Here is a 12,090-nt window from a genome sequence, read left to right on the forward strand (position 1 = left end):
CCTCCAGCGCCTCCACCAAGACCTCCTCCAGCACCTCCACCAAGACCTCCTCCAGCTCCTCCACCAAACCCTCCACCCCCACCTCTACCTCCACCAAAACCACCACGACCCGGTCCTCCCCAACGTCCACGTGGACCACGACCAAAGCCGCCACCGCCACAGCCTCTCCTACTATAGCGACAGTCATCGTCATCTCCCCACCTCGCTTTATCGAGCTTGTCATCTCCCATAGAAATTGCACTCAACTGCAAGACAATGCCCAAAAGAAGAAGCAATACGCAAACCCATTGCTTCTGAAAGAATCCCATTGCTGAAAATTATCAGTTCACTCTATCTCCTCGTCTCGCTCGTAAACCAGCGATTATATAGGCGAATTTCCCTGAAGCCATTAATGTTTGCAATATGCATGCACGCGTTGGAGCCGTTGGGGAATTGGTGGGAGCATTAACTACTAAGAGACATTCAAAGTCAACAAGTACATGCATGGATTGGCTGGTCAGTGGTGACACCCTCTGTACTTAAGGTTCATAAACCCTAGCCTACCGACACATAATAATAAATCGTGTTTATAACTGCAAATTTCATTTTTACGAACACGAAAACAGTCCTATTATCACGAGGATTATAATGTTGAAGAAAAGATCGAGCTCCCATTTTAAGTTATATGTTATTTATTTTGTTATCAAGAATGGTTTGAAAAGAAAAGGACGAAAACTTCGATAAAATTATCGAGTAATGGCTTTTTACGACACAAATTTTTATGAGAAAATGATTCAAAATGAGTTTAATGGCAGTTCAGAATTCTTTATGTAGCAAAATGAAGTAGATTTTGAAACATGCCGACAGAATAAATGGAATGTGATGTTATAATTACAGCATTCAAGAAACTCAAAACGTCGAATAACTTTGAGTCGAGTCTTCTTTTCGTACTATTATTGAAATAGAATATAAATGAAAATTTCCTTAAATTAGTGATTTCGAACAATAAAGTGGAAATGCTGGTTAGTGAATTAGGGATGCCTATCAAAAATGTCAAAAGAGAAATGGTGAAATGGTGCCTTTACACCTGTTTTCTTCTATCAAACTTTAATGCTGTATGGCCCGCTTTCCTCAAAATTGCTAATATATGTATTTTGACAAGTGATGGATCTTGGATCGATTTTAGATGAGTTTATTTAATATAACAGAATTTGGACATGGCCCACTCTCTTTATTCTTTCTACCATTATCATAGATAAAGGATGAACCCCAATTTTGAGGACACTCATCATTCCATCCCTAAAGTTTTGTAAGGGAGGTAAATCGAGAGATATGCCCCAGCAGGTCAGGGAACAAAAGCTACCTGTACACTGCGCCTACAAGGAGTCCAATTTCATGTCTTAGGAATCAAACCCCCACACTGCGGCTGTCAGCACGGCGTGAGATAACCTCAATCATGTCCTTTGCACCCCTAGACTATACCTTGGGGAGCGATTATCATAGATACATTGACAGAAGATGAGAGGTTGAAGGGTACTTTTTATTTTTTTTAAAAGAAAGAGGGAAAGAAACTGTTATTCAATCTTGAATTTGGTTTTATTTAGACACTTTCATGTGTTAAAGATAGCATATTTGACGTGCAATCTTATACCTTAACTTTAGTTCGCCTTTGATCCGCGTAGTCGATGTATTGGTTCTTACACAGACAATTTCAATCTTTTTGGCATGTCTAATATATATTGTGTAGTGCTCGTGTTCATCAACGAGAATAAAAATAAGAGATGTCACTGACAAATTGTTATGTGCATGGGAAAGTAAGATTTTTGAATTAAGATATTTTCGTTTATTAATAGGATAACACTACTTGTACATAAGTTTTTGTACATTAAGATATTCACACACTCACAATATTCTAGTGGGCTCCACTCTATGTGAGTGTGGGACAACTTGATCAAGCAAAACCCTTACTAATAAATAGATATTTTATCTTGAGATACAATGTTATATTTGTGGTAATGTGATTGGTATGCCAATCTAACGTAAGAAGATGTGACAAAGAAATCGCGACCAATGCAAAATCTAATTGATTAAGGTATTAATGAAGATGATGATAACGACATTGCACGATTAGGGTTTTAATGGATGGAGTCATCACTTATAATGCTGGATGGAAATCGCATTACCTTTTTTCTAATTAATAGATTTTTTACCAAACAGCCAAGGTAAGATATGTTATGACTAGGCTATTTAATTCCTCGTGCAAGTTGGCACTTGGATTGTGATAATGAACTCCTTTTAGTGATGGGCGGGTCCGGACGGGGTGACACTGCTCGTCTCCCGCCCATTGGAGACTTTTGATAGGTGGAGTGAGACAAGATTAGGTGGAGATTAAAATATTTTAGCAGTGTTAAATGAGACAAATCAAGCATTTATCGGCACACTCGACAAAAGTGTGACTCGAATCCACCCATGGTGGGCCGAGAAACCTTGAGAGCTGCTCAAGGCTCGTGTAGTCATTTTTTTTTACTAAAATGACATACTCATTTTAGCAAATCGATGGGCGATGTGCAAAAAGAAATCACTGGTCCAATCTCCATGTGGATCCCGTTAAGAAGTAGAAGTCGTCGATCGAGAATGTGTCAATCGAACTTACAAGAATATTATTACATCCATAAATTATGTGATATGCGCATGACGAAAACACTTCTACATTGACCAACTGGGCGTTAATTATTCAATTGGATTAGATCTATTAAATTAAACAAACTCGTGCAACCTTACATTGGGCCCGGGCTTGGCCCCATTTCATTAAACCCACTTGGCCCATTTATATTTTCCTATATCTTACTGTGAATGAATTTATATTTTTCGATATATGTGTGTGAGTTTCATTCACAATAAGATATGTAATTCTGATTTTAGACGAATCTCTTCTCCCTTCACTTGCACTCTCTTTTATCTCTCGTTCGACCATTGACTTGATCGTCAAAGTTCAAACGATCTTCAGACGTTTTTCTTGACTGACAGCCTTCTATTTCCTAATGAGGTGTTCAAGTGTGCAGGTGATGACTAAATGAAAGGAACGTGGCCAAGTTTTGATGGTGAATTTTTTGTGATCCACAAGTTCGATTCAATATTACATAAGTGGACTAAAAATTTTATTAATATTTTGATCGAAAAAAGTTCTTAATTTATTTTTGTTATTTAGTGTAATATGATTATTGAGATATTCAAGAAACTTGAAGGTTAATTAAAGCACAAATGAGTAATTGAGATATCTACTCATAAGTAGGAAAAAAGTTCCTTTCATCTCCTGCTGCTTCCAGTAGGAGTAAGAGAAATTGTATATTTGATGAATTCTATTTGGATTGCATGGAAAAGTAGGAAATACTTCGTAAGTGCCAACAGAAAAATGTTCTGAATGGATTAATAGGCTCAACAGAAATGGAGTTTCATCTTCCTCAACCAGTAAAAAGCAGTCACACCTTCGTGACTGTTTCGTGTTTGTCATGTCTTATAAAGGCCTGGTTTTACGACCTGATGCCCGACCACATAGGAGTGCATTCTTTGGGATGGGGTACTCATCTCTCCACGAATTTGCTGGCGAATATACACGAAGGTAGAACTGCTGACCTAAGTATTGCCGAGCCCAGTTCTCAGATCTTACATTCCACATGCCCACGTTGTCAAGAGGCATATATAGGGCAGTCCACGAGCCAGGATACACCTATACACAAGTGAAAGTCGAGAGGTTTGATCGATCAATATCAATGGTGGCAGCTAATGTACAACGAATAAGGGCAGTGTCAAGTTTTATAATGAATAATGCTATTCATAGTGAAGACTACCGATGATTGTCCTACACACGACAATTTGTAATTTAGCCCCCATCTGGGAGGAATTTTGATTGGATTTTAAGCAATTTCTTCGAGGTTGGCAAAGTACAAGTGGGTCCCAGTGCTGCCGTTTTTTGACTTTCTAATCAATAAATTACCACCCAAAAATCCATTTCCAAATATACCCTCTTTGACATAGTCAAACAGAGTGATTGATGGAAATGCGTACAAGTAATTCAAAGTAAAAATAGGAGTGATATAGTATTTTACCATTGGACTTAAATTTTAGGTTATAATTTATTTACGGTGAAGTCGAAAAAAAGAGCAGAAGTGGGTATCCTTTTCATTGGCAATGGTCAAAAAATTGATGGCCTTCTTGAGAAAATGGCTCCCAAATAGGGGCTTAATGCAATAACCACATAGGACGACTACCAATAATTTTCACTATGAATAGCATTACTCTTTTTTACTTTTTTAACACAGCTTAACAATTGAAAGCTGTAAGCACTCTCAAACATCCAAAATTTCGTCTGGAGTACCTGAATGGTGCAACGAGAAATTGCATCCCTCAAGTTGTAACTTGATCTGCTTGCAGGTGACCACTGCCCACCATCCATCCTGTAAATGCAGCATTGTCAAATCATCCGTAAAATGAAGGCGAGGACTTAACCTTTACGACTTTCCATCAATGCTTGCAGGAAGACGACTTTTGATGGTTGATATGTTGCAGAAATACAGCATATAGGTACTCATAAAAATTAATACGTAAAAACGTACCCCACTACAAAGAATATGTGGCCATTGATGTGCCATGACTGCACAGTGTCTTCTGAGTTCTCAAACACAATCTCAACAAAACTTCTGAAATCAGCAGCCATGACTGAAGTCTGAAGGTAACCCCCGGAACCCGTGGGACTGTCTGGGATACTTCCAAGGCTGAACACCCCTTGAATATTGTAATGGTCCGCAAGTTTAAGTGGTGTATCTGCTGGGATAAACGATACACTATTGACAGCGTACCTCTGTTTACCATTGATACTTGGAGCAGAATTTGCCAGTCGGATTGTGCGGGTAGTGTTTACCAGTCCATAGTGATAAGAGCCTTGGGGATTAGGTCTAGGCCCACTTGCAGTTAAATTTTGCCTGATTAAAAAATTGAATCAAAATATGTCGAATGTGAACCAAATCTAGCACAAACATTTTTAAAAGAATATATGGACAGTATGTCAAGTTAGATACATGATAATAACGGATCAAAATATATTGATTTTCATCACCATTTTAGATAATATTAGGCAGAACCAAATACATACCTGATGGATCTTGCCTGATTGAGGGACCAATCAATCTCAGTTGTGGGCCCACCTGGAGCCGGACCAGATGCACTTAATGCTGAGTTGCTGTAGTGCAGAATGGATGTTGTTGTAAGCACTTGTGATGTAAAACGTGTTGAGACGACTATGTAATAATCCTGTGCAGGTTGGTCACAGGTGACCAGAACAGAGTAGGACTGGCCCAAGTGAATGTCAAGAGACTCATAGGTGTTCTGCAATGTATGTGTCCCTTCAACCTCGACCAACAACATCTTGTGACCCTGAATTCGGAAATTGATAGATGTCGAGAGCCCGACATTTGATATGCGAAATCTGTAAGTCTTGCCTGGCCAACAATTTTAGATCGCGAGAGATTATGAAGCAGTACTTGCATAAATGTGGAAGTTAACTGTAATTGTTTTTGTTATATATTACCTTGATCCACCGTAAATGTATTGCCGTTCGATCCACGACCATTTATGAGAAGTCCATCGGGGAAGGGAAGATTAAGTCCATTATCTAGAATTGCTTTCAAATCCTGCATAATGTGCGATTTAGCATATATGGTAATATGCCCTTTTTGTAACTAAGTTTAATCATTAACATGAGTGGTTGTTCGGATATAATTACCGTGTGGTTTTGCCTGAACCAATCACCGGCTAGAATGGTGTAATCTCCAGCAGGTGGAGGGAAAGGAACGGGGATCACAGAACGGCTGAAGATTTTTATGCCACCAAATCCTCCAGCAGCCTTGTGAAAGGCAAGGGACGGGAAATAGAAAAAGCTACCGATTTGATCTTTGACTTGGAGAATGTAAGTAAAATTCTGTCCGGGTGGGATAGGACAGTTCGTGCCATAGACTCCATCCTGCCAAGAGTTCCTTCTTTGTTGTATGCCGTTCCTTACCAAGAGAAAAAAAAACTCGTTAATGTTAAATATCTTTGATAATGTGCCTTAAGTGTTAGAAGTCCCCAATGTTTCTTAGTGAATTTCACATCATACCAAACAAATACTTCAATATATTACCATTCACATTTGGTTCAAATAACAAAAGATTATTATTTTACCAATGATATAAATCTTTGTATGAGGAGATTAGCATGAGAATGGCAACAGATAGATACTAAATTAATGATAAGAAATCAAGTCACGAGATTTTTGTACATATTCAGTTCACAGCAAGGCATTACTCGTATGCTGCCAAGGCAGACAGACGATGTGAAATAAATATACTCCTCAAGGGCTGCCGTAATTGGAAATTGCTCGACCTGAAGTTGAACGAGGAAGAGGCACTATAATATCTTCTTTAGCAGTGACCATTTTACCAGATTACATAAGACTAATTTGGACAGCTAGTGGATTCAAGAACAAAGAAACCAGACACTTCATCACGAAGGTGAAAGATCCAAAGGTCTTGAATGCAGGATTTATATCATATAGTAGCTCTGGTACCATACTAAGTAGATCTGGTACCAATTTCTTATACTATGTGGAGCATAATCGTATTGTTCACTTACCCACTCGACCGGAAAAAATGATCTATTGAGGCTGAACTACTGTAAATATGTGTGCGTACAATTTGCTTATTATTGATCTCGTAATTGGATTTACGGCTTAATATCTAACAGAAATGAGTAAGAACAGTAGATCTTGAAGACATCATTCCAAACTTCTTTCAAATGGACTAGTTTTTCTATAACAATATGATTGCACCCAAACACTTTATGCAGTGAACACCATATTTGCGCAATGAATTCCTACCTCAGCCACAAAAAGCACATTCAAACAGAGTGAAATCAAGCCAGGTAGCCAATAATACACAAATTCATGACATTTCACTTTTAAACCACAAAAATTTAACGTAAACGTCAACAGGAGTGACTCACCAAGAGAGTAGGAAAGGTTCATCCAAGCTATTGAAGACACTGACAATTAAATTTTCATTCGTGACAGTCTCAATCTGTGGCCCTGGAAACTGACCATTAATCAATATTCCCTGCCATATGTACACATTTCAGTGTTAATTTCTCAAAATAATGTGAAAAACGGAGAAGAAGATAGCAGATAAATCACCTGTTGCTTAACGCCAAGAGGGTAAATATCACCATAACTAACATTCCACGTAAAGAATCTATATGGGTCTTCCCCATTAGTGAAGCCCAGAAGCACTAACGCTGTCACAGCCAGTATAACAACACTTGTCATTTTCTCCTCCCAAATTATATGGGGTTTGTTTTCCTGTTTCACTGGAAGAACAGAAACTGGGTTCGTTCAAATATGAAAAGAAAAGGAAGCACAAACTCTTTTATACTCTCTTTATCTTTCCCTTTTTTCTTCCAACTTTTGCTTTTATTCTTGTTGAAAGAGATTGGAAGATGCTCGGTTTAGATCTGGTTGTGCATACGATTATGATGTGAGCTACCCTTTTGTGAACACAATGAGTGTTCACAGTGTTACAGAGTTGAGACAGCGTTTGCGTGTGACGGCTGCCTACTTTTACGCGCTCAATTTAGAAAACTCTGCATAAATAACTCCACCAGAGATCTACCTGTCTTCAACCTATTCGAATTATGGTTAAAATTGGAATTTAATTAGTTAAAAAATTAAAGTTTTATCAAAAATCTCTTAATATATAGTCATTCTTTTTTACAGCAAAATCTCTTAACATTAATTTAGTCATTTACCTATTTCCTCAAAAAAAAAAAAAAAAATATATATATATATATAGAAACATGTTTGAACCCCATTTTTCCTCGTTAAAATAAAAAATATGATCGTTATCTATCAAATCAAGTCACCATATTTGTCTTTTTATATCTTGTGTGGGGCTCATAACGATTATATTTTTTATTCTCATTTAATATGGCTCAAACGAGGGCATAATAACTGAACCTTAGAAGTACTAGGGTCTCGAAGTAGGGATTGCAGCATGGCGAGGCCATCTGACGGGACGGGTTTTTTTCTCATTACTATCTTGAAGTGAAACTTTTCAACCTAAGGACTAGGGATTGCAAAAAATTTCGTCTTTGATCCACCCAGCTTTTTTCCAACTGAAATATAGTGGAAAATCTTTGCCCCGAATAATAAACGGTATGGGATCATGGCCCTTCTTGAATTTCTTATACTCACATTGAGTTGTTCTATGTGTTTTATTTGTATCTTTTTCAATTTAAAATTAATTAAATAATTAAATAGGACAGTAAACGGAATTTATTTTATCTTCGCCCACATGTCTAGTCCAGTCCAGTCTAATTCAATTTCAACCCTCTTCTCGAAAATTTCCAATGAAATGGAGATGGGAATGATCGCTCCGTCTCCAACCCGACGATTGTCATCCTCAATCAGAACGTTTTGCTTGACTAAAATATTGGACCAAAAAATCTCAGTCCATATTTAAAATAATAAATGTAATTGTCCTTATTTTCCTTCTCTAATTTACAACAAAGTCAACTGCGGCAGTAATAGCCGACTCAGATCTGCATGGATATCATAACTGTTGGGAAAATAGCTGAAGAGGTCCCCATTCTTTAGTGGCTAATGCATTTTGATCCCCAAACTTCAAAATAGAGCATTTACATCTCCCAAAAAAAAAAAGATTCATCTTCTTTATAAACATTTAACCCACCCTTCGTCAAATCACCTCCACTCCCCCACCCGAAATCTACCCCCGTTTGAGAATAGAATGCAAACTTAAATTACAATAATTCTACTTGTATAAAGTTTCCTTATAAAGTTGGTTGACAAAAGATGTGTTGGCAAAATCCAGGTCATTGATTTCAAATGATTTAAAAACCTATTTTTGATATGATTGGTGTGGATGTTATTTTGTCAACCTACTTTGTAAACCATGTTTGTAAGTGTAGTGTTGACCCCAAAAAGTGCGCCAACAGATGCCGGTCCCACCCGCGCTTGCGTGAGCGAATGTCCAACACGCTAAGACACGTGGACGGTCTAAAACGAGCGGTTCAAAGGGGCGTGGGAGTAGCCCAACGACGCGGGACGGTGAAGTTCGGAATCCGACGGGTTGTTCGTAATCCGATTGTACAATAATTACCAACCGGTGCTCGTAGATGTATATGTAAAAGTGTATAAATTCGATTTGTGTATTGCAAGCAAGTGAGAAAGAGTTGAGTAAAATGTAGTTTTTAGTATTGATTCTTGTATTAGCCTTTTACATTATACAATGGGGGTATTTATAGTGATATATATGGAATGGGAGCCCTTGGATGAAGTGACACGTGGCCTCATCTCCTTAGTTCAAATGTCTGTTCTTAGGCATGGGACTTGACTTGCTAGCTTACGACGCATTTATTGCTTGTGCAAGGCCTCCATGCTAGTGACAAGACTTGACCTTTATGCCTATGACAAACGTTCTATCAATCATTCGAACAAGATCTGTGCAGGCGATCTCTTGGGAGAAGTGATCATGGAGGAGGTTTCCTGGTGGTTCAGAGGCTCGCGCGTCAGCTTCGGGGCTTCGGCCCTTTGTCATGATACTTCCACTTGAGGGCCTCAACTGCTCTCAACAGGTCCAATAGCCGGGCTTCGGTTCGTAGGCCTCGGTCAATGGACCTCGGACAAAGGAGACTCGGCAGATGGACTTCGACTCAAAGTAGTTCGGATGTATCCCACCTCGGCATTATATGCCACCTCGGCGGGAATGCCACGTGGATCTCCATGAGTGGGCCATTGTCCCAGGGAGGTTGGCCAGGTGTGACAACACGCAACATGTAGCACAACTCCTTAAATTATAGCTCTTTGTTATGCTAATTTTATAAAACATTGGAATTCTTATTTTCTAATAATTTTATCAAAGTCTCACTGTTGTTTTTAACACTCGCGCTACATCAATTAATATGTGACGTGACAGTTATTTAGTGCTTGTTTGAAAAAGTTTTAAGTTAAAAATTAATTTTAACTACACATTTCATATGATTCACAATTTTTATGAAATTTTGTATCAAAATTTAGCAAAAACTCTGTTAAATAACCCTGGAGCAGAAGTGGTTAAGTGAAGATGTAGGGAATATGTTAGTGAACAAGATGAATTTCTCTTCCTTTATCCTTATTGTTTGTTTATTAAAAACAAGGGTAAAACTGTCTTTTTATAATAACTTTGACTTCTTAATTAAAGGTAGTGGTGAAATCGTCTTCTAGAGAAATATTCCAAGTGCTATTAAAATGAAAGATATGGTACTTAAATGCTCTATTTCGAAGTTTGGGGATCCAAATATCAAAGATTAGGAACTGGAACCTCTTGTAAAATAAATGCATAGAAAGACACGAGTCAAGTGTCAAAATTGTATTGCTCAGTCAGTACAAATAATGAAACAATAAATTGGGTCAGGTCTGCAAATGTTAAAAGTATGCTATATTATTATATAGATATGGCATATTAGTCTTTTTAAATCCCATACCATGCACAAATATTAATTGGACTCTTTACGAGTATCAATGTGGGAAATACCTCAAATTGACCTAAATAAAGGAAGGATTTTCCAAAATAGCCTTTGACTTTTCTAAACATTTTGAACTACCTAAAATACCCTTAAACAAATATTAAAAAACAACCCTTTATCTAATATAAATCTTCTATTTTAGTCCTTAAAAAATTAACATATAATTTTTCTAAAAATTTGTGAGAATTATTAATGACTAATTATAAAATAGAAAAACCCAAATATAAGAGAGGACCATATAATATAAAAAAGGTTGTTAAAAATAAAAAAGAAATTAAGTTTGAAAAAGAAATTGATAAGATAGGATATCAAGAACAATTATATGCATCACAAGAAATATTAAAATGTTTCAAAGAAAACTTTTTAGAAAATTTTGCTAAAGGAATTGGTAGAACAATAATTATAAAAGATATACAAGATATCATAGATAAATTGGAAAAAAGGAAGAAAAATATTTCAAAATATGATATACCTTTTAGAACAGATATAGATATGATAACAGATATTGATATTATAAATTCTCAGACATTATTAGACTTTGAAGAATTACTTAAAAATCTATAAGAAGGCAAATAAAAAATAAATTAGTCTTTATCTTAAGATTTTATTTTAACCTAATAGTAAAATAAAAGAGTTTTGGAATATAAAAAAAAATTATTTTTAGATTCATAATTATTAGATTTTTAGATTATTAGATTTTTGTTCGCTCATAGTAGCACCCCACAGTTGGTATCAGAGCCATAGAGATCATGGAAATCTTAAAAATAAATAATTATTATCAATGTATTGAAGAAAAAGGATGTTATATATTTTACAACCCTATCCCTAATAAACTAAAAATAATAACATTATATATAACTAGGAATTTACCTAGAGAAATAAAGGAACAAATATTACATAAATTAATTGTAGGATTTATCAAAGATAGACGTACATATGAAATAATTTGCGAAATATTTGAAAATGAGTTGTATCATAGAGAAATATATGAATCATCATAAAATATAATGGAAAAAACTAAAAATATTTTAGATAGAAAGTTAGAAAGAATAAGATTAATAAATAATAAAATTTTAGATGAATTATTAATACCTGGAGAAATAACTAAAACTCAAGAAAAACAGATATTAAAATTAAAACAAGAAAGATATAAAGAAAAAGCAAGATATTATGAAAAATTAAAAGAACTGACAAGTATTGAAATTATAAAACAAAAGTATGATAAAATGATAAAAGAATGTAAAAATGCTGAGTGTGTAGTATTTTATTATTGTCAATCAAAAAATAAATAAAATGTCAATCAGTGAACATATGGAAGAATTAAAACATCTAATAAGAACATTAATAAATGATGTACAAGAAATTAAGAATGAAATAAAAGAAGCTAGAAATGATATAAATATATTGAAACTTGAAGTCAGGAAATTAAAAGAAAATGAAGAAAAGAATAATAGAGTAGATAAAAAATTTATAGAAAAAGAAATAACCAGAATAGGAAAAAAA

General features: G+C 35.8%; 2 protein-coding genes across 2 annotated transcripts in view; both read right to left on the reverse strand.

The window, feature by feature from the left end:
- Nucleotides 1-424, reverse strand: part of LOC111371994 (glycine-rich cell wall structural protein 1-like) — a 1,067-nt gene extending 643 nt beyond the window's left edge. Inside the window, exons 1-2 of the mRNA XM_022994134.1 lie at nucleotides 89-424; nucleotides 17-58 (exon numbers count right to left, since the gene is read on the reverse strand). Coding sequence (XP_022849902.1) covers nucleotides 17-58; nucleotides 89-308 — 262 coding nt within the window. The 5' untranslated portion in view covers nucleotides 309-424. The remainder of the gene's footprint in view (nucleotides 1-16; nucleotides 59-88) is intronic.
- A 2,824-nt stretch (nucleotides 425-3,248) lies between these two features.
- LOC111372298 (L-ascorbate oxidase homolog) lies at nucleotides 3,249-7,612 on the reverse strand. Its single transcript, XM_022994560.1, has 8 exons — nucleotides 7,202-7,612; nucleotides 7,015-7,124; nucleotides 5,759-6,029; nucleotides 5,564-5,666; nucleotides 5,129-5,474; nucleotides 4,593-4,958; nucleotides 4,355-4,433; nucleotides 3,249-3,706 (listed from the first exon to the last, which is right to left on the reverse strand). The coding sequence occupies exons 1-8, from the start codon at nucleotides 7,331-7,333 to the stop codon at nucleotides 3,494-3,496; spliced, it is 1,620 nt and encodes a 539-aa protein (XP_022850328.1). The 5' UTR covers nucleotides 7,334-7,612; the 3' UTR covers nucleotides 3,249-3,493.
- Nucleotides 7,613-12,090: the final 4,478 nt, after the last annotated feature.

This window comes from Olea europaea, chromosome 23, assembly GCF_002742605.1.
Source record: "Olea europaea var. sylvestris chromosome 23, O_europaea_v1, whole genome shotgun sequence".
Lineage (NCBI taxonomy): Eukaryota > Viridiplantae > Streptophyta > Magnoliopsida > Lamiales > Oleaceae > Olea > Olea europaea.

Bases quoted from the DNA above. Each gene is read 5' to 3' on its own strand.
- LOC111372298 (XM_022994560.1), bottom strand. From the start codon at position 7,333: ATGACAAGTGTTGTTATACTGGCTGTGACAGCGTTAGTGCTTCTGGGC. The intron at 5,667-5,758 runs GTAATTATATCC...CACATTATGCAG, and splicing joins GGTTCAGGCAAAACCACACG to GATTTGAAAGCAATTCTAGA. The intron at 4,959-5,128 runs GTATGTATTTGG...TTTTTTAATCAG, and splicing joins AATCAGGCAAGATCCATCAG to GCAAAATTTAACTGCAAGTG.